This window comes from Crocodylus siamensis, chromosome 10, assembly GCF_052110815.1.
Source record: "Crocodylus siamensis isolate JL-2025a chromosome 10, ASM5211081v1, whole genome shotgun sequence".
Classification (NCBI taxonomy): domain Eukaryota; kingdom Metazoa; phylum Chordata; order Crocodylia; family Crocodylidae; genus Crocodylus; species Crocodylus siamensis.
In genome coordinates, this window is record NC_143404.1 from 876,182 (window position 1) to 900,922 (window position 24,741).

The following is a 24,741-nucleotide window of genomic DNA, read 5'->3' on the forward strand; positions in this document are numbered from 1 at the left end:
TAGAAATGAAAGTGCAGGTTAGGCAACTTTATTCTGCATACCACAGGGCAAGCTCCTTAGGCTGTGTGGGGTTGGGAAGGATCTATTTATCAACTTCTTCCATGACAAGACCTGGGGTGTGTCTCAAATGTGTCCCATCCCTGTGGAAAGCAATTACATGGCTGGAATCGTTATAACTGGGAGCCACAGTCAACCAACTGGTTTTCGTGGCTAATGAGGGCTCTTGAGGAGGTTACGTCATCGGGGAGGTGGAGAGCCTGGTCACCTACATATACCCGACCTGACTGGAGCTGCTCCGTGGGTTTTTCCTGAGCAATGCACTGAGAAGTCAGCCCAGGCTCAGGCGTTGTCCTCGCCATGAAGATAGCAGGTGTCTTTGTGCTCCTGGCTCTGGCCTTTTTCTGCTTCTTCTCAGGTCAGTCACTTTTGCTATAATCTCTAGGGAAGGCTTCGCTTGACGCATCAAAGCGCACGGACGCTTTGACCAAGCATTGTGTGTTTGCTCAGGAGGATGCAGATCTCTTCTAATTAGACAAGGGGCTTGCTCGAAAAGAACCAGAGCTGCATTAGAAAGAGACTGCCATAGTTGCTTGATTTCTATTAGCAAAATTGGTTCTGTGCATTGCACTGTGATGGGTGAATGGCTTTTTCTCTTGCAAGTAAACATCCCTTTTTCACTGTAAAGAAAAAAATAATAATTTTGCAATGGATATTTTTGGGGGGCAAAGTGATCATGTTAATTTTAAAAAGCTATAATTTTTTTTTCTAAAATTTTTGCTTGAGGAATTGAAGACCGGAACCAAAATTTTAAAACTTTTTTTTGTGTGTGATCTCCTGAAAATGGGATTTTTTTTCCCCTCTCCAGCTGCATTTGTGCCAAATGGGTTTTTTACATAGTGTGTTGGGAACATTTGGGCACAAGCATGGACTTCGGGCTATGCTCCTGCAGCAATACACTCATTTATTATGAAGAAAATGTAACCAAGAGCTCCTTGCGGCTGCACGGTGATTGATGCACCATGCAAGGGGGGAAGATAACATGGGTGCACACACATACACAGAGCCAACTCTAATGGCTTTGCAGAGAGACACATTTGCATCAGATGTCCCTTCTTGCCTGTCTCTGGGTCAGCTAACTCGTTTAGGCATTGCAGTCAAAAGGGGCCTTGAGAGGGAACTTGAAGGATGGCTGAGGGCAGTGGCTTCCTGGGTGAGTCCAGCGCCCCGTGTATTAGAGGACGCATGGAAGAAAGGACACAGTTTTACAAAAGTAATAAGGGTTGCTAGCAAGATGAGAGTTGCATGTGGTGGAGTGGAAAATTCTGCCCCATGAAAACCTGGATGCATTGCCATTTGCTAACCGCTCTCATTTCTTTGGTGCTGCATCTTGATTCAGTGATATTTTGCCAGTTTGAGAGACTGCGTTGAATTGATGAACTGAAAACTTTCAGTTGCTGTCAAAGTCTTTGTCGTCTCCTCATTTGTGTTTTGTTTTTCTCTCAGATGTTGCCAGCCAGAAATGGAGTAAGGTTAGTCCAGCTCTTCCTCTTCTCTCTATGGCGGTTCAGGTTTCCTAGCAGCAATGGGGAAAGACCATGGGGATTTAAAGGCAGATCTGGATGTTGCACAATGCCGCAGGATGGAGTAAATGTCTTGGGGTTCAGAGAGAGATTTTGGTGTTAGAGCCTGGGGTAGCTCACACCATTTATGGGTCGGATGTGGCTGCATCCTTCTCTGAATACATTTTGGAGATTCAGAGAATGGCTTTTGGATGCTTTTCAAAATGTATTTGGTCAAGAAACCTCATGAGATGCAGGTCAGAAATAGCAGGAGTTGTTTTTTTTAGTGATATACGGGTTTTGGCCCCTGACCCAAAAGGATCTCCAGGAAGCTTGTGAGAATGTAAAATATGCAACATTTAAAATTACTCTTTTGACTCATGGGGGGGGGGGGGGGGGGGGCGGGGGAAAGCTACTTAATCCAGTTGCTGAGCAAAACAGCGGGCCCGCTCATATTTTAGCCAGACCAGTTTGGTTTTCCTCAGGAAAGTCCCAATTTTATATACGGACCCCGAGGCATATCGTGTGCCCTGGGTGGTGGCTGTGCTGGTAGCTGCTGCCCTTGCACCTCCTTGGTGTCCACACCCAGGCTAGAGCCCTGCCCCCCCTGCCCCCAGTTACACGACTATACAGGTCAATTAAAACATCATTAGCTGGAGTATTGATCCCATGCAGTCTGTGTTGCTAGTTGCCCACTGGGTGAGGTAGTTGAAAAGTGATTCAGAGGGGAATATTAATGCCCTTCTCCCTGAACGTTTAAAACTTTGCTGAGGTTCATCTCCTGCAACTGAATCGCTCGCTGGTGCGGAGAAGCCTTGCTGCCGCGCTGCGGTACCCCCTGCTCACTGCCGCGAGGCCTTTCCGCTGCAACGGGTGGAAATTGTCCAGCAGACGAGCTGTTTGCATTATTGCCTTAGCCACAGACATCCCTCTCCTAAGAGATGTAGTTCAAGAGATTGAGGAGGATCACTTTAAATACTTGGTGAGCCCTCCAGCCTATCTCCCATGTGCCAGTAGCCTGCCATATAGCCCTATGTTTGTAGGTATATATGGTAGCAATGCTTTATACTGTTAGCCAGCCTGGCTGTTTGAACCCCACCATTGGCCACGTCATGGCTTTATTCTGCATGTTGTATTAAAGTGTAATTCAGGGCAGGGATTAGGAGCCTAAAACAGGACAAAAGTGGCTCGTGACCGCTGGAGGGCAAAGACTTTGCAATGGTAATGACTCCCATCAGCGAATGCTTCTTAAACCCCCAGCAAAGGGTCTCAGGGGGAAGCCCTCCATGCACTGTTCTCTTTATAGTTTTTTCAGGACCACTGCAAAGAATATCATGGCATCTCACGCACGGGGGTTTTTTACTGCAATAGAATTAACAGCCCTGTCCGTGGCCCGGATGGCAAAATGCACCTCAACCAGTGCCTCATGTGCAAAAAGCTGATGTGAGTATTAGAAATAAACAGCTGTAGCAGCGATAGAGCTGCTTTGCGAGAGCATGTTTGCCATGCTCCTTCCCCACCTCGCTCCGTCCCTGTGGCCTGCATTTGAGGCTGAGGAATACACTGCAGCCTTTGGCAGCTCCCACCTGCCCCCCAGCCCATCCCAGTCCAGAGCGGTCACTCGTTATGTCCCCAGTGCCATCATCAAACTCGTGAAACCGGTTATTTTTCATTGTCCAGCCAAAAATCCCAAAAGAGGAAAAGAGATAGCAGTATAAAGGCTTAGCTTCTGGTTTTTGCCCATGCAGCATTTAAGGGAAATTCTGCGTTGAGACGATGTGGTGGAAAGGACTGGTGAACCAGGCACAGAGGGGAGAAAGGCAGCGTACCCGCGGTGGAAGGATGCTAAGCATGTTGTGGGTGCGTCTACATGCAACCCTAACTGCACACCAGCCTAATAACACTGCAGCAAAGACTGTGCCAGTAGCTAGCAGGAGTATTAGGCTGCTATGCAATTCCTGCCTGAAAAACCTGTGCGCTGGCAGTACCGTGCAGTGGCGCGCGTTACTGTGCATTGATTTGGCACTTGGTTATCCAAGTACTAAACTTAAGGCGCATTAATGAATGTGTGGATGCACCCTGTGCATGTTCAGCTACCTTAAAGCCCTGGTTTTGCTTGAGTGAGGACTTGGGGGTTTGCAAGACTGGGCCCTTAATTATTAGCCACTTCGGTTTTATGACCGAGGACTGCGCGACTCCTGGCCATTCACTATTTCCATTTCTGGCTGCAGAGGAAGAGGACTCAGTAATGCAGGAAATGGTGGAGAAGGCGATGGGAAGGAAAGTGGAAGCAGAGACGAGTCAGGAAAGGTGAGGTGAATCGCGAGCCGCGCTGACCGGATCCCCGTGCGGACGATGTTATCGGGTTGGACTGACCGCAGTGGAGGGAAGTAGAGCAGTGGGAGACTTCAGGCCCCAAACTGCATGTGGCTTGGCAGGTCCAGGGCCCAAGTGGCTCTTCGGGGCTGTGCCGTTGGCCCGCAGCAGGGATTGGCCTGGGAGGGACAAGGAGCGACGGTGTTTTCTGCTAGTGCCGAGAAACCGGGGTTCAAAACACCTCCAATCCTTGCCGATGGGCCCTGTCAAAGAGTTACTGGCCTGCCTGTGTCTGTGTCTTCTCTAGATCCTAATCTCTGGTGCCTTCTCCTCGTTTGAGAGGTACCAGCCAAGCTGTCAGCATCAGGTAAATGATGACCAGGGAGCTCTGATTGAGGCAGGCTGTAAGAGCAAGTCCGCTCTAATTAGTTCTCGTTTAACTCGACGGCCTCCTCGGCCGCTGAGAGTTACGGCAGAGATGAGGAAACATTTCCTAGGGCTCCAGGCGTGGAGGCAGAGCCCAGGACTTGCAGCCACTGCGACCAGACCAGAGCAGGCTGGATTAGCCCTGACCCCGCTACCGACCCGGGGTTTCTCTGACGCGGTTTTCCCCTGTCGCAGATCGACTGCAGTGAATACGAGCAGCTGTTCAAGAGCGGACAGTTTTCCTGCACGAAGGAGAACGACCCCGTGCGCGATTCTTTCGGCAAGGAGCACAGCAACAAGTGTCTCCTGTGCGCGGCGCGGTAGTGAGTACAGAGAGACGGGGCCCGCCGGGCCCCGAGCAGCCGCACCCGCTGTTTGCTGCCACTGGCGGTGTGGGCCCCCGTGCAATGGGCAGCGGTGAAAAGCATGGGTGGTGCGGGGCTCCACAGTGCCCTGCTCACGCCCACGCCTTCTCTTCTCTTCTCTTCCAGCAAAAGGGAGAATGGTCTGAACTCTACCCAGAACGACCAAGGGGAATTTCGGAGAGCCAAGGTGAGGCTCGGTGTTAAGCACGGGGGTCCGAGCATGAATGCTCTGCCTTTGCACCAGGGTAGAAAGGAAAAAAAGACCACATCCATGCTTGCATTTTGCCCAGCTGCTGCTGCGTCTGTACTGACGGCAAGGCAGGAGACCCGGGAGCTCCTTCCGGCTCCAGTCTCCTGTTTGTGGGCATTTGGGTCGCAAGTCCAGCTCCAAGGTGCAGTCTTGGCCCATAGTTCCCACCCAGCTAGGAAAGCAACCGGTTTTGTCCCAGTCATAGGTTAAGGGCTCATGGTCTGCTGCCTGGGAGGGGGCCGGTCCCCAGGCCTGAAGACGTAAATGGCTTGAAGGCAGCATTTCGGCCAGAAGGAACAAGATGGGAGAGACGCCCCTCGTCGGCAGACAGGAGGAGGGGGGAGCGCCTCACTGCTCTGACATTCACGGCTCCAAAACCTACATCGGCTGTTGGCGTTTGCCTCTCCAAAGCTTTCCTTAGGATCTTCCTTATCTTTTGTTGTCATTTCCAGTAAATGGTGGGCAGATAGGATGTCTGGGGTGACAGTTACTTTCTCCGCATTCTTGTATGAATTTATTTCTCAGTGGGAATGGCCAGCCTGACAGCGGGGCCTAGCGGTGTTTCTCAAGCATCACTCTGGGGACTGATCTGATAGAAAATTTCGTCAATGGCTGGTGCAAAAGTCAGAGCCTGGCAATGAAATTTGCTAACGATGCCCTGTGCAGAGAAACGCCCGTTACTGAACGGGATTGGTGTGCAAGTCAGGAAGACCTGGATGACCCTGAGGACTGGAGGTACAGAAACGGGATGGTATCCAGCAGCACAAATTGCCAGATCACAGCATTTGGGAGCCGTAGCAGGAATCCCTGCCACGGAGCTGGAAGCTTGTTAGTTGGAAATGATGGTGGGCTGCATTAGGCTGCGAGCCACTGATGCGGTGTCCTGAATGCAAGCTTTGCAAGCATCAGGCATGGTATTTCCAGTGGAGATAAGAAAGTTTCAGCACCTTTGCACAGGACCCTGGGAAGACCTCAGCTGGGATTTTCTGCAGAAGTGCCCATATTTCAGAAACATGACTTCCCTGGAGCAAGGACAGGAGACAGCTACTAGGAGGATGAGAGCCATGAAGAACCTGCCTCATGAGAGGAGACTAAAGCTCCTTGGCTTGGCTAGTCCGGCCGAACAGGGGCTGAGATGTGACACGTTGCTCTGCAGAAATACAGGCAGAGGGTCCATCAAGGAGGTTGAAGCTTAAAGCTGTGGGCCTGGGACCAAACGGGGATAACCCTACAACAAGTAAACTTCACCTGGACGTTGAAGGATTCTAGTCCTGAGCAGAGGAGTTTGCCTCGACGCTGGCCTCCCGCTGGGATGCACGGTCTACGTCCTGACCTCCCCCTGGGATGCTCGCTTTGAAAAGAAACTTAAGCAACGTATGAATGGGATCCTCTGACGCAGCTGCCTGCAATAGATTGGGTGACATAGGCTGTCCCTTCCCGAAGGAGGTTTGCAAAGCCTTGCCGTCACCTTGCTGGGGCTGGACACGGCGTCAGGAGATCTGTGGCCTGGGTCTCACCTTGGTGGGGAGCTCTTCAGGACTGGCTTCTTCTTACTCCTACATTTTGGTTCAATACCAGGCGCCCTGTTGGCCTGCGACCAGTAATAGAAAGCAATAACATTGCATGTGAGCGCTGACAAGTGGAGGGTGCGGCAGCATATTAATGCTAATTGCGCCTTGTTTTTCTGGATGGTTTCCCAGCTGATTTTTCCAGACAGCTCATCGTTTTTGTTTTAAGGGCCTCTTTTCTTTTCAAGCCCATGTGTGTGACTGGAATGGGGTTCAAAGGAGATGGAGATGGTGCATTTGCACTGGTTGCCTTTCAGCCCCTCACTTTTGCCTGAGTGAGTGGTGACAACCTGTAACCGCAGTACACCCAGTCTACTTTAAAAAACTGCAAGGGAAAAGGGAAAGCTTTTCCATGACAGATCAAGTGGGAATATCCTCAGGCTCATAAAAATTATGAGAGAGGAAGGACAGTTCAGTGGTACCAGCCTGAGATCCAGGGACCCTGGTTCAAATCCTTGCTCTGCTACTGACTTCCAGTATGACCTTGGTCACATCATGTATTCTTTGTTGTGTCTAAGTCCAGCTCCACCAGGAAAACTGTGGCAATGTCACCAATTTACCTCTCCTGTATCTTGTGGGGGCAAATATGTTCAAGATTGTGAGGTGCTGATACCGTGGTACAGGGGCAGGTGGATCCGGAAAGGCTGTGAGGAGATTTACTCCAGAATGGGCGGTCGATCCTTCTGAACCTGGGGACTTCCGAAGGGAAGTTGTTCATCCCACCAAGGAGGCAAAACTCCAATTTAATTCATCAAGCTCAGTTATAGGAAGGTAAAAGGGGTGCGTTAACTCGCTATGGACAGGAGAACTAATTTTTGTCTAATTTAGACTCAGTCAGAAATGGGGGCGTTAACATCTAGAACAGATCAGAGGGTCTCAACTCCCACCCATCTGAAATCAAGTTAAAATGCTAGCTGCGGAAAGATCTACTGGTGTTACAGAAGGATTTAAAGGGCAGATGGTGTTTAACTCTTTTTTCATGCACCCTTCGTTGTGGCTTTCCGCACATATTCAAAGAGCGGTGCTGCTTGATCCCGACAGCCGCAGCACTTGGATTTCCAAGGTGGACTCATGACTGTGTTTGGAAAACAAACTTTAAATTGATTTGTGCTCAAATACTTGTGTGATCATCCAGAAACCACACCCCGTCATTTGTCCTTTGCAACTAATTGGCACAGTCATACGAGAAAACTTCCACTGGTAAATCCCTTTGGACGTTATTGGGGCCACACTGTCAGAGCGTTCCCTGCGCCGAGATGTGCACTCCTGCACTGCAGGTGTTACTGAGGGCAGGGAAGTTGCTTGAGGTGTGACATTCAAGTCAGAGGAAGATGTCACAAGCGTGGTGTAATAGATAGATGCAGTTCCACGTCTTGCTGGAGCGATTGCAAAAGGTCTGCGAACCAAGCAACCCCTGAGTCTTCAGAGAGTTTCGTTTGGTGTCTTAGGGCAGCCGGGCGCAGGTCACAATATGAAGAGGCTGAAGTCACTGGGAATGCGATCCACTGTGAAGAAGCCTAGCTGCTTCATTAGGACACGACAAGGCTAACGAGAGAAAACCCACCATCCCATGATGTGCTTTTCCCTTGGCAGGTTGACTGCAGTGAATACGAAGAAGCATTCAACAGTGGGACACTTTCCTGCACACGGGAGTTGGACCCCATGTGGGATTCCTCCGGCAAGGAGCACAACAACAAGTGTGTCCTGTGCGCAGAGCGATTGTGAGTAGAGAGATAGAGGTGGAGCCTCTGCTGAGACTGGCTGCTTGCAACCCCATGCGATGGGGAGCAGCAAAAAGCATGGGTGGTGTGGGGCTCTGCGGTGCCCTACTCAGGCTCCCCCTCTTTTTTCTCTTCCAGCAAAAAGGACAGCAGGATGACCAACAAAGATGAGGTGAGGCTCAATGTTAAGCCAGGGAGGTCCCAACATGAATGCTCTGCATTTGCATCCAGGGCAGAGAGGGAAAAAACCCACCTCTGTGCTTGCATTTTGCCCAGCTGCTGCTGCAATCTCGCGGTGCAAAGCAGGTGACCCAGGTGCTCCTTCTGGCTCCAGTCTCCCATTTGTGGCACTGTGGGCTGCTGCCACATGCAAACTTGAACAGATTCATAGATTGTAAGTCTCAGAAGATCTTCGGGTCCAGCCCCCCGCACCAGGCAGGGATCACGTTCTGGGAGGGCAAAACCCTTGCTCCAAGGCACAGGCATGGCCCGCAGTTCCCATCAGGCCAGGAGACCAGCAGGCAGCGTGCTGGCTCTAGGTCCCAAGGGTGTCATTGTCTGCTACTTGCAACAGGACCAATGACACCCCTTTTCATGCCAGCCCCAGTCTGTCTCAATGGACGGGGGAGCCGCTGCATTGCAAGAGGATGCCTGCACTATTGTGTGGGCAATGCTGTGCTGAAGGGACGGGCAGTCCCTGGAGGCATCCCTCAGCATTGCTTTGGGATGCGGCTGATTGAATATTTTCAGTCACGGTGTCGTGCAGGGAGGACAGGAGGACTGCGAGCAGCAGTGTGATGTGGGGTGGGCGAGTGAGTAGAGCACCAGCTTAATAGAGGCACCGGCATCATGTCCCTGCCCCTGGGAAGCCCGTTCCCCATGCGGTGTTGCTCTTGTGTCAGCAGCTGGGCACATGGGCAGTGCACTGCTGCGGTAGGAGCAACAGCCGGGTGTGCAGACCGTCTGAGGCTGTGGCAGCAGCAGAAGTCACGGCCTGTTTTTTGAGTCCCTGGCGTAGGTAAGACTCCTGCAACACCCTCCTTGCAGCCCTCTGGTGCTCAGCAGCACCTCCCTGCCCCCCAGGGTTTGTCCAGGCTCGTTGTGCCTCTGCCCTTGTGGACTGGATTCACAGAAATGGGACAGCACTGAATAGTGCATGTTGTTTGAGACCCATCAGATGAATTCCTGCTGTTGGACTGGAAAGTTCATCTATGCCAGGCCTGGGGGGTATTAGTCCATCAGGGGATGACTGAGAGCCACCGATGTGAGGCTGTCCAGAAAAAACAGGCCCGTGCAATCCTTGGATGCACCGGGGTGGTATCTCCAGTGAACAGTACCCTCGTCAGCCCTCAGCAAGTCTTCTGTATAGCATTCAGGTCGGCCACGTTCAAGAAACAGGACTCTTGAGATGCTGTCCACTAGGATGGGCAGTGGCAAGGACGGGCCTGCTTGGTGCAGTCTAGCACAACGTACTCTGAGAGGGGACGCAGTTGCTCTATCGAGTAAAAGCAAAGTAGAGAGAAGCTGAAGAAGAAGGCTGGTACAGGGAGAGATGGGTGTGACCTGGAAACGCGTTCACTGAGGCTGAACTGAGACGAGGAGGTTTCCACCCAGCGGCAGGGGAACGAGCGTCCAGCAGACCCTTCCAGGAGGTAGTGGTGAGGAGCTGGCCGCCTCCAACACAGGGTCTGGACTTGATAAGCCAAGGACTAGTTTCCATCTAGTCCTGCCTTCGTAGGATTTCTGAAGCTCTGTATTCAGCTCTGGGAAGACGGGATTGCCGGGTCCCCAAGGTGCTGGTCCCCTCTTACGTGGCAGCTGCCACTTTTCTTTCCTGTAGCAATCGTAAGGAGCTATTTGAGACTCGGTGTGATACCCGGGGAATGGCAGACCCAAGATCCTTACTTCAGAACCAGCCACATAGGTTGAAACTGGATTTAAAAGTAGCATTATAAAAACGATCACAGGGTGATGGGCCCGGACCACCTGGCATGGCTTGTGCGGATGAAAACCGTACCTCTCTAACCTGGGATTCACTAAGTGTGTTATGCAGTGTTTCCAAGCCACGCCTGAATCCCGCTGCTGTCCTCCAAAGTGCCCTCGGTCCGTGGGCTGTTACATGCTTTTCTGGCTGTGTTCACACTGTGCCCGCATACAATAAAAGCCTCTCGCTTCTTAATCCACTTCGATGACATGGAGCGGTTTGGGACGGCTTCGTTGTTGTGATTTGCTCCACAAAGTAAATAGTCTTTGCTGTGATCTGCAGAAAGGTTGATTCTGCTTGTTTAAGGATGTTGGGACAGGAGCGAAGCCTTCATTACGTGATCGGGCAGACCCGTGGCTTGCTCCCAGTAGTCCAGCTGAAGGATTATAGCGAGGCAGGCCCTACGAGAAAACTCCCAGCACGTGCACCACAGTCAGAGGTGTGCACAAGTCCTGTGACTCATGCCTCAGCTCAGATATCTGATGCTGGCTGATATGGTACACCTTCTTCCTCCACCACACCCAAGTGCTTTATGCATGATGCATTTGTTTTGGTTTAATGCTTTCTGGCAAGAAACCCCAAATTTCTAAGACCCCGGCCAGAAAAACAAGGGAGACACCCTGAATGGAAACGCTCTTCTCTCTTCGGCAGGACGACTGCAGTGAATATCGGTTGCAAATCAGGAACGGTGGGAAACTCTTCTGCACGAGAGAGCTCAATCCTGTTCGCGACGCCTCTGGCCGACAGCACCCCAACAAGTGTTACATGTGTGCAGACAGGTTGTGAGTATAAAGGCTTTTCCTTGAGTAACCAGGTAGAGCCACAACGATTTCATAGATTTCACAGACATCAGGGCTGGAAGGGACCTCGGGAGATCATCGAGTCCAGCCCCCCGCCCAAAGGGCAGGAAGTCAGCTGGGGTCATAGGATCCCAGCAAGATAAGCATCCAATTTGCTCTTGAAGGTGTTCAATGTAGGTGCTTGAACCACCTCCGCTGGCAGGCTGCTCTAGACCTTGGGGGCTCGGACAGTAAAGAAATTCTTCCTTACGTCCAGCCTGAAACGGTCTCGCAGTGGTTTATAAGCATTCGACCTCATCGTCCCTTGGGGATTAAGAGAGGGCAGATGTCAGTCAGGGCCTGAGATGCTGCAGAGTCCAGAGGTGCGACTGCAAGAAGGCGCTCTTCTGCCTCTTGCTTCTAGGTGGGAGCAAAGACCCACTTGGGCAGGTCCCCCTCGCCCCGCGGGAAGCTGCGTCTGCCCTACAGGCAGCTCCTGTGCAGCCCCCTGCTCGTGAAGATGCTTCTCCCCGCCTGGGGTTAGCAGGGTGGTGGGGCGTAGGGAGAAGCCCCCATGGGAAGGAGGGCAGAGCAGCCCGGTTGCAGGTGTCGAAACAGGGGAGATGTGGTGTGGGCCAGCACATGTGGCCCAGCCCATCAGCCCTGCTTTCTCTCCTCTCCCTTTTTCTAGCCGAAAAGAAGCTCAAAACGGCAGTCGGCCTCATGTGAGCTCGCAGCCTAGCCAGGTGAGGCTGAGCGTGGTAAGGGGTGCTGCCTGGCCAGGCATTTCTGCCCCAAGGAGAGGGGCTAGCATTGCTTCTTGCTGCATGGCAGGGCTGGCTGGGACATCTGGGTGGAGCATTGTGACGCTGGAAAAGGCCCAGACACCAACACAGAGGCTTTCTGTGCAAACAAGGCAGTTCTGATGCAATCTGCCAGGAAGATTTCTTTAGTCCAGACCAAACTGGAGAGGGAAAGACTCGCCCCAGAGTGTCCCCAGGCTTCAGGGAGGCGGGAGACTCTGATCCCAGCCCATATCAGGCCAAGCAGGGCTGTGAAGGCAGGAGTTGTGGGAGTGCCCCAGCCCGTGTGAGCCCTGGCTAGTGTGTCCTCTGCTCCCACCTTTTTTTTTATTTGCCAAAAAAATTCATAAATTTTTGCATTGCTGCAATGCAAAACAGATGCCTATCTGGGGACCTGGACAGGTGCACACAATGGATTTTATCTTCTGTTTCCCAGCCAGCTGCCAACACGCTGGGCCCATCTTCATTTACTTTTCAGAACTGGGTGTCAGGGGTGCTGCTCCCAGGTTGCCTTTGGTAATAATGAGGGCCTAGGGCGGAGGCTGCTCCTAGTCCATCCCTCCTGGCAGACAGACACGAGACATGCTCTGCCCGGCAGCCGCTCTCCTTGCAACCTGCCTCTGCTCCTCTTGCAGAACGGCTGCGGCGGTTCCGGGTCGCAGCGAGGAGAGGACAGGAGACCCTCCTGTCCGACCGCTCAGCCCGGCTACAGGGGGTGAGTATGGCCAGACTGTGCTATCTCCGAGTGATGCCGGCAGCGACAGGCCCCTGGGTAACAGACCGTGGCTGCCAGGACTCAGGGCCTTGCAAAATTGCTTCTGTTAGGATGCAAGCGGTCAGGCCTCTTCTAGGTGTAACTTGTTCATCCACAGAAAGTTGCCTGCCTGGCCGTGCTTCCCCGAGCACACTGGACACAAGCACGAGCTGGCAGTTTCTACGCTCAGCCATGCCCAGGTCTGCCTCTCCAGCAAGCCCCATACCCGGGAAGTCCTGTGTCTCTACCATCTCTCAAAATACCCGCTCCTGGTATCCCGTCTTTGGCACACGCGGTCAGCAGCCGGTATTTTAGCCCCTGCGTTTGCAGGCAAACATGCCCAGTTCATGGCTCAGCTCTGAGCTGACATGCTCTGGCCGGTCTTTCCTTCTCTGTCGCTGTCTGTACTGCGCAGAGCGGTGCGACGGCTCCTTGGACAGGGCACTTGGACACCGAGGAGGTCTGTGCTGGTGCTTGGGATCGAAGGCTTAGCTTGCTGGCTGCAATGGCACGTTTTGAAGACAAGCAATAATAGACATCAGATCTAGCCAAGATTTTTCCAGTGAGCTGCCAAAGCCCCTTGGCCAGTCCCACACCCTTCACACATGAGATGGAGGAACAGAAAAGGGTCCAGACAAAGCTTCCTTTTATTGCCCAAGCAGTTGGCTTAGACATTTGAAAACAGTAGCAGAGAAGTCGGTGCCACAGGGGCAGGCAGGGAGCTGGAGAGCCGCTCCGTAGCTCCTCAGCACCGCGTGGGCACCCAGCTTGGTTGCAGCCTTTACCTACGACAAGCTCCTTGTTTCCCTCTCTGTTCCTGGCAGCACACGGGGAGTCCCAGCTCAGCCCGGCGGAGGTTGCGGACAAGACAACGAAGTCACCCAAGCAGAGAACAGAGAGGCTCAGGACAAGGAGGAGGTAACTCGAGCTTCGGGGGCTGGAATAAGTGTGAAGGACCAGTTGCAAGGTCTCTGGATGGTAGCAGTAGACTCAAAGGCTTGGAAGACGTCTCCTATGAAACAGCTTGAATAGATGGGGAGGAAGGAAGAGAGTAAGAGGGGACGCGACAAACACACCTGACACAGTAAATGCTCTAGACACGGGAGACCGCGGTTTCTATCCTGGTCTGGTAACACAGCAATGTGCACATGTTCAATGAGCACCAAAGGCGGCATATCCAGCATAGACATGCAACACAAGCCTGCAAAGGGTGGAGGATGGGATGCTGTTGAGGGCAAGATTTAAATCAGACTGGAGGTGTAGGTGGATAGCAGCACCCTCCAGTTCATGATGGTGATGGTGTTTGGAAGGTAGATACAAATTCATGCTTGGGGGCAGACACGGGTCTTTGGGTAAATGCGATATCTTTGATTACACCAGCTAAATAGTTGGCAAATTGTTCTTTGCAAGCTTTCGGGTACAAATTCCCTTCTCCAGGCACAGGGAGAACGAACCGTGATGCTTTATGCTTGGGGGCTTCAGCTGGTCTCTGGTTCGTGGGCTCATCCGAGTAGGATGCGGCACCCCGAGGTAGCACCACTGCACTGGGTCCCCGGGGACATGCCAGAGCACCTGGGAGATGAACGCTGTCATGTTAGGCATGCACTAAACAGCACTGTGTACAGCATGTGGGGGTCTGCAAAGGTCAGTGCTGTCAGATTTAACTCCAGCGTTAATTATCCCAGAGAAGGAGCAAGCGGCACGTTAATGGGATGAGCAGGTGATGCCAAACCGTGAGGTCGGGCGTTACCTGACCTCAGTGCAGCCTTTGGCTGTCGCGCTCCCCGGCGCAGTGGGCTGCCAGATCAGAGGAGGAGAAGCCCCTTCCCGGCGACTCTGCCGATCCAGGCGAGTGGAGGAGAGTTGGCAGCGTGCCGCGAGGCTTACCCGGCTGCCCTGCACGGTCACGGCTCCCCCTGGGCAGGCTCGGGGATGGGGAGGGCTCCCTTAATTACCTCTCTTGTCACGCTGGGTGCCTGAGTGTGACGAAGATAATTGGACAGGGAAAGGTGTTGTGCAGGGGGAGAGAGAAACGAGTGTCCTGGCCCTTGGTGGGCTGAAAGATGCCTTCTGTGCTCCAGCGTCTGCAGGATCAGGGCCCGAGCCTGTGCAACCCCCCTGTAGTGGGGGTGGGGTTGAGATAAAAGACTTGAGGGGAGGACCTGACTAACAGTTTTGCCATGCCGGTTCCCCACCCCTGCCACGCTACACGCGTGCTGCTCCCGGACGGACTTCCCATACACGCCCCTGCTTGTATGGATCGGAGGAAAGAGGAAGGCACACTTAATTGCTCCCTTTAATTACCGATGGCTGCTAATATATGTTTGCGAGTCTGAACTTGGCCAGGACAGGAAGGCCTGTGTCTGAGCTCCTGAGCAACATTGCTCTCTGGTGGCTAAATTTGCATAAATCCAATAAGTGGGAGAGCTCGTTAGTGAATTACCCAATAAGCCAGCCCCTTTCCACCCATTAATCACAACATGAACGGGCTCCACGGGATCTTTTTCCATTGTAAACAGCTGAGGAGAACGAGTCTCAGCTCTACCTTGTTTGCAATCTGTGCACTTGACCTGTCTGCACCCAACTGTGTCCCTGCTTTCTGATTTAAGGGATGACATGTTTTAAACCAAAGAACAATGCCTGACAAAGAGGAGGGTCCCTTGTACCAAGAAGTCAATGCCCAGGCTAAAATCCATGACATTTTGGGGGGATTTGTGACTTTTTTTTACAAATAAGCTAGCTCCGGCCAGAAGCTCAGCATCGCTGATCAGTGGGACCCTCCAAGCCACGGCACGGGGGCACGCATGGCTGCTCTGCTCTCCAACCACTTCTGCACTGAAGGGTCTCATCTTACCTGGCAGGGGAGATGCCTCGAGCGCTGCCGGGGTGGAAGGAGTATCAGTCCCGGTGGTTTTGCTGTACCTGGAAAAGGAGATCTTCTCCCTGACCTTGAATGACTTTGTCTAGTGGCGGCTGGAGAGCCTACTACAGCCTCCCAATGGGAGGAACCCGACTCCACGCTGCATTTTATGGAGAGGGGGGATTTCTCCCCAGCTTGCTTCTTTGGCCTTTTGGCTAAAGGCAAGTGAGACAAGGGGCCACCTGCACCCCAAGACCCTCGGGCTGGGGGCTCGCACACAGGATGCCTGCCATGGATTTGGGAGGATCTGAAGCCCCAGGCTGAAGTCTGAGCAGGAGGAGACTTGCCAGCGGTAGCGCCGCATGGACCTGAACGACTGGGCTCGCTCCGTGGCCGGCATTTGGACCCGATTGCACTCATTTGGCCTGAGACATGAAGTTAAAAACAAATAAGTACGTGGGTCTCCTCGGAGGAAGAGCAGAGACTTTGAGGCCGCCTCATTTGCGACGGAGGAGTAACTTTCCTGGCAGGCAGCAGTAGGAGGCTGTTACCTTCTTGTGTGGACCGGACCTTCAGAGAGAGATGCAATGTGCATGGACCTGGGTCCTGGATGTCTTTTGAGCAGCGCGGCCTGCTGCCGCCGCCTGACACATCTGCGTACGCCTCTCACACCTGCTGCTTGAGCCGACAAGCGTGCGTGGGTGTGCGCTTCAGACGGTGCCGGGGTTTCGACCTTTCCTGGAGAGGAGAGATCTCGAGTGCTGTTAAATCCCCGCACGCCGCCTCTAAGGAGACAAGGGCTGCGAGCCAGCCGCAAACCTCGTTTCTTTCTCGTTTCAGCTGCAATGCAATCGGCTGCTCCACGGTGTGAAAGGCGGAAGGATTTTCTGCCGGTCGCCTGCAGTGGCTGTTTGTGGCACCGATGGAAAAACCTACTCGAATAGATGTCAGCTGTGCTTTGCAGCGAGGTGAGGGCGACCGGCGGGTCTCCGTGCCCCGGCAGCGTCTGCGGCCGAGCGTGGGCAGCAGACCGGGGGTGGTGCCGTGTCGCGGCTAGTAGCCCAGTGTCTCCTTGGTGTCTTGCACAACCCAGAGCGTGCAAAGATACACTAATGGCCATTCAGAGCCATCAGTGCGGGTTCAGATCCGGCGCACTCTCGGGGTCCCCTCCTGCTCCGGCACGCGCAGGTTTCTGGGGTCACCGTACGTGTTGCTGTGTCCTTGCAGGCAGCAGCAAGCTTATGGAGGCTAATGAAGTTTCTCCTCTTGCTGCTGTGTGAGGGCCCAGGCAGGGACCCCTGCTAATACCCCTCTCCCTCCTGCAGGCAATCTGCAAACTACCTTGCACTCAGGCACGTGGGGAAATGCACCGGCCCTGCGGAGACGACGGTAAGGTCAGGGGCAGGAGCTCCCCATCTCCAGTTAGACGAGGGGATGGGGATGGGGATGGTGTGCACGCTGTGCTCAGACAGGCAGTGCAAAGGTGGCGCCTGTCCCTGCACGCCGGTGGGTACGAGCGAGAGCGAGACGGTGTTCGGGGAGGACACGCAGCCGTCGGGCTCGCCTGGCTGCATTGTGATGGCCAGGAGGAAAACAGCCATCCCTGGCTCTAGCGTGGCAGCACCCCTGGCTGTTTTATGCAGGCCAGGGTCAGATGCGACGGAGGTTTAGAGATGAGCCAAAACCCCTTCTTCCCCTGGCGGTCCAGTCGGCATGCCGCCGCCGGGGCCCTGTGCGTTCCTTGGGGCAAGGTTGGTGCGTGTTGTGGCAGGGATGACTGTGTGCTTTGCTAAGAGGTCAGACAACGGGTTTATCTGGGATGGTTTGGACAGGGCTGATCCTGTCTCTGGCAGGCGGTGGGCTAGGTGCGACCTCTGGAAGTCCCTTCCAGCCCTGCTCCTCTGCAATGCCTCTCCTAGCGCACGGGAGACAGCCAGAGATGCTCCTCGACAACAGGTGCAACTTAAGCCTGACTTTTCCCGGACCTTCAAACCTAACTCTCTTCAGACCTAACGCCAAAGGAAATCACTGTGCAGAAAGGAAGAGCCAGGCAGTTGGGAGCAAATCCTGATACCCCGCTCTGTTCAGCCTCCCCCCCGGTTGTCCGGCTTGGCTGCCTGCCTGTTTGCAGTAAGAGATGGCTCTTGTGTCGCTCCACAAATGCTGCTGGAAAGAACAAATCCTCGAGTAGTTCGTATGGGGGGAAACAGCCACTGTGGCCAAATCAGTTGGTCCTTTGGAGCTGCCCTGGCGGCTTGCACGACGGCAGGAGAGTCAGTCGCCCCTAACGTGGGAGTGCTGCACGCAGGCCTCCCAGACTCGTTTCACTGCCGAACTGTCCCTGTTCGTGCTGGACGTGTGGCTGGTGCCATCTAGCGTCGCTGCCCAGGCAGGATGCGAGAGCGGGGCCTGGGCGAGCCAGAGCTATTCGGTAAATGGCACATTCAGCCATTGGCTTTCTTTCCCAGCTGGAGCAGAAAGTCAAAATGCTGCCTTGCAAAACCAAGGGGGGCTGGGACAGGAGCACCCGTACCCCCAGGTTGGTGATATCTGGGCCCGGCAGTCTGAGGCAGCCTCACTGAGCGCGTATTGACTGCAAAACAGACATCGCAGCAGCTCAGCCCACCTGGTATCCTCGAGTGCCAGGATCCCGGCATGCTTCACAAAAGCGTGGGCATTCGCCTCTGCTGCACCCGCCCCAGGGTGGGGAGCGCTGTCAACCCTCACTCAGGGGAAACTGAGGCACAGGAGGCCGGAGCAACCTTCCCACAGGAGGAGCTCCGCGTGGGGCTGGCTGGGAGTTACCGCTGGGCCAGCAGCCGAGCTGCTGCGACTACCTGGGCCAGGTGAGTCCAGGCGTGAGTTGGGTAGACAAACGGAGACAGCAGAGCCCCAAGCCACTTCCGTAATCTCCAGGGCGGGTGGGTTCTTGCTCCTGAGCTGTTCCTGCAAACAAACATCCCCGAGGGAAGGAGCGCCTTATTTACGGAAAACCAAGCAAGTCCCACAATGCCGCCTCCTGTGAGAAACATCCCGGGGAGAGTCGAAATCAAATCAAAGGAGAAGTAATTAGCCCTCGAAACTGCAGTCAAAGCCTCCACAAGATTGCGCAAGCCCCATTTGTTCCCTTTGCTCAGCTGGGTGCTACTCTTTGAACTCGGTGCCATGCAAATAATGCGTCGGATCAGTCAGTTATAACCTCATGCTGCCCCATCATCCTGGGAAAACCCTTTGAGTCTTTCCAGTGCTTCTCTCATTTCCTGAGCTGATGAGCCCGAGTGATTCAGCTCACATGCCCTGCAGTGAGTCCCAGCCACGGCACTGGGTGGTCATGATCCCCCTCTTCTTCTGGTGGAAAACTAGGTGTTTACTATGCGCTATGCAAGTAGGGCAGAAAGTTGCTAACTCTGCCTTTTGGTGTCAAGGAACGTGCTGGCAGAAACACAAACATGCATAGAGGGAGAAAATGAATGAACCCTACAAAGATTTGGGAAAAGATCAGAAGACCCTTGTCTCAGGGACGCTGCCGTGTGGTCTATGGGCCGTGTTGTACAATTAGCCACTCCCGGTGACGTGTGCATTCATCTCATTTAGTCTCTGTCTTAACTCGTACACCAGAATTTGTATAGGGTGCATCCCTCTGGGACAGGGACCCTCCTTCTGCTTGTCCAGCGCCGTGCACGGTGAAGTTGTGGCTCATTAGTCTGACCCTGGGCTCACCCGAACATCTGGAGAGGACGATTCACCCCCAGCCCCTTCAACAGAGGATGCTGCTCTTCGCCTGGACTCTGAGATCATCACTGTCCCACGGGAGCACGACTGGGAGCTCAGGGTTTGGGTTTGATGCCAAACCAGTGACTAGTTGGTGCTGCGAATGATGAATTAGCTGTTGCTTTCTGCTTCTCCTTCAAATAGTGCCACCAAGTTTCTTTCTCTTATTCTCAGACTTTCATGGCTTAAAAATCACTCCCATGACTCCCACTGGGCCATCTTTATGGCATTCAGCAGAGTAGGAAAACCTGGCCAGCCCCATGTTTCTTTCTGCACCTACCCGAAGCAATGGCAGCGTTTGCAGATTTGCAGCCAGGTGCCTTCAAGTCTCTTTCTGTGCTGTTATTTCTGTCTACTCAAGTTTCCCAGGCAGAGAAAGCAGTAGAGAATAAAAGGAAAAATGCCAAAAAAGTGCTTCTTTTGCAGTCAGGTGGAGAGGGAGGGGGTGGGTGGGCAGCTGCTGTTAGCTTCAAGCTGAATTTGTGGCTGGCCGTTTCCCTGTGTTCATGACCTGCAGCCTGTGTTGTGTTGAGCACTGCTGGCACAGAAGAGACATAGCCACAGAGATGCAGAAAGTGGTAGTCACCTTTCTTAAACCATCCCATCCCATCCCATCCCATCCCATCCCATCCCATGCTGATGCTGCCTCTCCCTGCAAGCCCCCGGGGAAGGGATTTCACAGCATCCCTTAGCGCCTGCTCCGCAGTCCTGCTGCTCTCAGTTAGGAAGCAAATCACCCTCAAACCTAATCAGGCACAGGAAAGAGCATGTGGCGCTCCGGCTCAGCTGGACTCATCTCCTTGCGTTCCTTTTCAGAAGTAACGGCGCCAGGATTGCCAGCACGTCCCACGGAAATGCGTGACAGGTACAGATAACCATGCTCAGCTGGGAGAGGAAGAGGGGGCAGAGAGCCACCCACGTAGGACCAGAAGGGCTGCTGGTCTGGTGGCTGGGTTTCACCCCAACACGTGGCCCAGATCGTCGATGAATTATTCATAGTTTCATAGTTGGTCGGGTCGGAAGGGACCTGAGCGGATCATCAAGGTCCTCCTTCCTCCCTTTTTGAAGATGGGAACCACGTTGGCCTCTCCCAGCCCTCCGGCACCACCCCAGAGCCCCACGAGTGCTCGTACAGCCGTGCCGGGGGTCTCGCAACGACCGCAGCCGATTCCCGCAGTGCTCGGGGGTGGAGATCGTCCGGACCCGCTGACTTGAACACGTCCCGTCCCTCCAGACGCTCCCGGACTCGATCCGCCCTGACCCGGGGCCTGGACGCGCCTCCCCTGGGGCCTGGGGGGGCCGGTGGGGGGCTGATCCGGTCCCTGCTCAGGAAAATGGAGGCAAAGTCATTAAATACGTTGGCTTTGTCATCTGGTGTGACGACCAGATTTCCTAGTGTGTCCTGCTGGGGCCCCACGTTACCCGGGACCTTCTTTTTATTCCCTATGTAGTTAAAAAAGGATTTCTTGTTGTCCTTGATCCGGGTCGCTCGTCCCAGTCCCATCTCTGCCTTGGCCTCCCTGCCCCCCCCGCATCCCTGAGCAACCGCAGTAAAACCCTCCCTGGGGACGGCCCCTCCCCGCCATCGGGTGTGCGCCTCCCTTTTAGCTAGGACACGTTCCCAGATGCTTTTGGTGAGCCGTGGGGGCTTTGTGCCCTCCTGCCCCCTTTGAACTGTGTTGGGATGACCTCCCTTTGGGCTTGGAGGATCGTCTCTTTCAGGAGTGACCACTCTCCTTGGACACCCGGCTCCCCCCCCTCCAGGACCTCAGTGCCTCCCCGACTATCCTCCTTAGCTCGGTGAAGTCTGCCCTCCTGAAGTGCAGGGCCGCTGCCTTGCTGCCGGCCTTTGCCACCCTGCGCTGGATGGTGAATCCCAGCGGGCGATGATCGCTGTCGCCCAGGTGGTCGAGCCCCCGCAGCCCCCGCACCAGGTCATCTCCCGTGGCCAGGACTAGGTCCAACAAGGCGTCTCCCCCGTGGGGCTGTGCACCTCCTGGGGTAGATGGAGGTCCTGCATTTGGGCTAGGGACTTACGTGAGCGCTCAGACCTGGCTGACTGCTCCTCCCAGCAGACGTCTGGGAAGTTCAGGTCCCCCATGATGACCTCGTCCTTTGACCTGACCACCTCCGTGAGCTGACTGAAGCATTCCTGGTTGAGCTCTTCCCCGTGGTTGGGGGGTCTGTAGTAGACCCCCACCGTTAAGTCTCTTTCCCCCCGACCCCCTTGTATTCAGACCCAGAGCACTTCCGGGTGCCCCCTCCTCTGATTCATGATGGACAGGAGGGTCCTCTGCCTGCTGCCCCCGGGGAGGGGTTTGCTACCTGAGCCCAGCGCAGTCAGGGCTTGCAGCTTGGGTGAAGGCACGTGCAGGGAGAGTCTGCAGCAGGGCTTGTTGGCGGGTAACAAGGGGTGATGGACTCCTTCTCGAGTAACATAGGTCCCAGGTGATCCAAACCCTCTTGGACCTCTGGGTAAGGGGCCCAGTTCCCCTAGGCCTGCAGCACAGTGGGTGTTTGCAAGGACCCTGCAGAGGTTTGCCTGCCAGGACCACAGCACTGAGCTCCCCCGACTCTCTGTCTCTCTAGGGAAGTAACTGAAGAACCGCCTCTCGCAGCTGCCAAGTCCTCCGTGCCGCACAGCCTGCATTCGCCCTCTCCGCCGGGAGCTCTGCCCACGACAGCTCAGCCCTGCGCTGGCTCCGGTGGGGGGAGATGGCCTTTGAGCCTTGAACCCGCTCCTTCCCTGCGGGGCCGTGGGGCCTCCACGCCACGTCCCTGCCTCCCTGCGTTTCTTCAACCATCTCGTCGCTTTTCTTCCCTGGGCCTCACCTGAGGACTTCTATAGTCAGCGGCTGAACTTGAACCTCTGCCCTTTCGCCTCCCAGAAGTAACGGCCTAGGTTAGTGGATAGTGCATGGGGAACTGGGGCTTTCTTTGCCCTTAGCTGTCAGGTGAAGCTCATGCGGCCCCTTGAGAATCAATACGTAGGTGAGACCCCTCAGTAGCCTGGTTATCGCCAATCCCAAAAGAGATGCCCGACCGAAAGGGAGCATGAGCTGGCGGGCTCGCAGTCAGGATGTGTCCCAAGCTGGCTGTACGGCTTTGGGTGGGAGATGTGCAGCCCCTCTGCAAAGCGGTCGTTAGAAAACACTTACCTACCTGGCAGCCGCATTGGGAGGCTTCGCTGGCTCGCGTTTCTAAAGTGCTTTGAGATCCCCAGGGGAAGGACCGCTGTCAAATGCAGAGTGAAATAAACCACTTTACTCTTCTGCCGAGGAGGAGTCTTTTGTTGGTGTCCCAGCCGCGGTCCCCAGGGTCCGTCCAGCCCGCTGGTCTGGTCCACTGAGGGGTCCAGCCTGCTCCCCGCTCACTCCGTCCTCCCGGCGCCGTGCGGGACCGGCACGAGCAACACTTCTGACACCACTGATTGCCAGCCCAGGTCTCCCCTGGAGAGCAGACCGGCAGCTGTGCATTGCTTACAAATCCTTTAAAAAAAAAAAATCAAGATTTCAGAATGAAGTTCATTCCCAAGCGGCTCGTTGATATTTTGATGCTCTTTAATGACGCGGCAGGAGCAGTAACGCGTAACGGGATGTTGGTCTCGTGGGAGATCAGGCGCGGTAGCCCACGCCGGCTTGATTCCTGTATGAAGTCATATTCGAAGTATCCTGTTCATCTGTTTCATCTTCCAAATCATCGTAGGGAAGATGCTGCTTACTGACGGAAGCCGATTTCCTAGATCAAAGCGTCTGCTGTATGTGTTTTAATGAAGCACACTGACATCTGAAGAAAAGAGAAGCACCCGGTGCACCAATTAGAGGAGCACCTGCTGTTAATAGCCTCCTTTTAGCCTAGAAACCTTTTCTGAGATGACTAAAGACTAAATAAAAGGTGTGGGTGAAGGGAAGGACCAAAAGAGACGTGGTGCAGTCTCCATCCCTGGAGGTTTTGAAGACCTGGGTAGACAAAGCCTTGGCTGAGATGATGTAGTTGGGGCTGGTCCTGCTTGGAGCAGGGGGTTGGACTAGATGTGACCCTCTGAGGTCCCTTCAACCCTCCTTTCCCATGATTTTGAGAGAAGTGACTTGAGAGGGTTAATTTCCATTTATTATAACACTTCTTCAACAAAAACTGGCTTTTCCCATGAAGCAGGACAGGCTTCCCAGGCATAGTTTATAGTAATTGTTTCCAGAAACAGGAAACCAAAAATCTGAAGCCAACCCTGGTTTCAGTGGAAAGCGGCCGTATGAACAGGAGGTTTCTCAGAGCGGTGGGCAGTTGCAGAGGTCCACTTCCCCAGATGTGTTATGGAGAAGAAAGGTTTCCAAAGCTTTCAGAAAGCACCAGGTCTACTGAGCGTGGGGGGCCCTGCACCACCCATGAACCAAGCCTCCTGGATTTGGCAAGCAACAGCATTTGCTAAGCTGGGATCACCAGGTCCCTCCGTGCTGATCCTTGGCACTGTTATGCCACCGTTTGATTGCATTCACGCAAAGCGGGGACATGGTGTTCACCACACAGCAAGCTGTGACATGCTGCTGGCACTGTGAAGGCCGGCGGGAGGGGTGACGGTAGCAGCCTGTGCACAGGCGTGTTTGCAGTGTGCACCATGGCGGGGCGATTCGGCACGTTCCCATGAGCTGAGTGGGTCTTGGACCTCTCTGCAAGGCCAGCGCCAGCGCCAGCTCCGCTGAGCAATCCCAGGCACGGAGATGCCTCCTGCAGCCCAATAAATGCCAAAGACGTTTTTGGAACCTGGGTAAGTGTAAAAGCCATTTCACTAATAAGCAGCAGTGCACAATTTATCCACGGACACGCTTCTGCCCCAGGTGAACCCCCCAAGGTTGAGAACGAAAGACAGTGCAGACCAGGAGAGATTGGGGGGGCATCTCTTAGCTCAGGTGCATCCCTGATGCACTTGGAGGCCAGACTCAGATGGGTTGTGCTGATGCCCCGACAGAAATGTATGCACCCAGAGGGAATCCACGTTGGCCTTATTCCCACAGCCACAACCTACATGAGGTGCCAGAGTCCCTGTCTTTGGACCTGCCAAGTGTCCTTGACATCTGCACTCGCTTGCAGGGAGCATGGCAATCGAGGTGCGAGGAGGATACAAGATGGGGTTGAGAGAGCTCTACCAGGGCTTTGCAGGCATTAAGTAACAGCTGTACGTTCCCTTCTAGCCGAGACCTAAAGCAAATATACTCTGTGCAATCACAAACCTCCCTGCGGCTCATTCCCAAGACCTTGACAGACCTGGGTGCATGTGGCCCTGTTCTGAACGTGATCCGCTCTGTAAATAAATGCTGCTCACTGATCAGATTCAAGCAGCACTGCTGTAGGTGCGTGGGAGGAAATCCCCAAATCTGAGCACATCAGGTGTCTCCTCTTCTTCCTTGGAGTCTCCTGCCCGGGCCTCTCTCTTCCCTGCAGATTCTGCTGCAGAGATCGTCTCCCCGAGACTTGCTCCCTTCCCCGCCATGCAGAGGCTCCCTGCCTGCTCCTGGCAGCATTTCCCCTACGTCTGCCCTGCTCCGGGGCTTCCTTCAGGTGTGAATTGAAGGTCAGGTCCTGGAGCGCCC

The 24,741-nt window shown here is 54.2% G+C and overlaps 1 protein-coding gene across 10 annotated transcripts; it reads left to right on the plus strand.

The window, feature by feature from the left end:
* The first annotated feature begins 281 nt into the window (after positions 1-281).
* LOC149856072 (serine protease inhibitor Kazal-type 5-like) lies at positions 282-22,432 on the plus strand. 10 transcript variants are annotated; one of them, XM_090020400.1, is made up of 16 exons: positions 286-415; positions 1,504-1,529; positions 2,866-3,002; positions 3,791-3,869; positions 4,497-4,624; positions 4,793-4,853; positions 8,078-8,205; positions 8,344-8,377; positions 10,841-10,971; positions 11,660-11,714; positions 12,407-12,486; positions 13,350-13,443; positions 16,226-16,353; positions 16,711-16,774; positions 19,973-20,021; positions 21,746-22,432. In XM_090020400.1, the coding sequence occupies exons 1-15, from the start codon at positions 358-360 to the stop codon at positions 19,976-19,978; spliced, it is 1,209 nt and encodes a 402-aa protein (XP_089876526.1). In that variant the 5' UTR covers positions 286-357; the 3' UTR covers positions 19,979-20,021; positions 21,746-22,432. The 10 variants fall into 10 exon arrangements, with proteins under 10 accessions (XP_089876524.1, XP_089876529.1, XP_089876522.1 ...); XM_090020401.1 differs by lacking the exon at positions 21,746-22,432 and adding an exon at positions 20,225-20,417; XM_090020399.1 differs by lacking the exon at positions 19,973-20,021.
* The last annotated feature ends 2,309 nt before the right edge of the window (positions 22,433-24,741 follow it).

What these genes read in the sequence shown, in the direction of transcription:
- LOC149856072 (XM_090020396.1), top strand. Translation starts at nt 358, where the DNA reads ATGAAGATAGCAGGTGTCTTTGTGCTCCTGGCTCTGGCCTTTTTCTGC. An exon ending in CTCCTGTGCGCGGCGCGGTA is followed by an intron (nt 4,625 to 4,792) that starts GTGAGTACAGAG and finishes CTTCTCTTCCAG; the next exon opens with CAAAAGGGAGAATGGTCTGA. An exon ending in AGGCTCAGGACAAGGAGGAG is followed by an intron (nt 13,444 to 16,225) that starts GTAACTCGAGCT and finishes TTCTCGTTTCAG; the next exon opens with CTGCAATGCAATCGGCTGCT.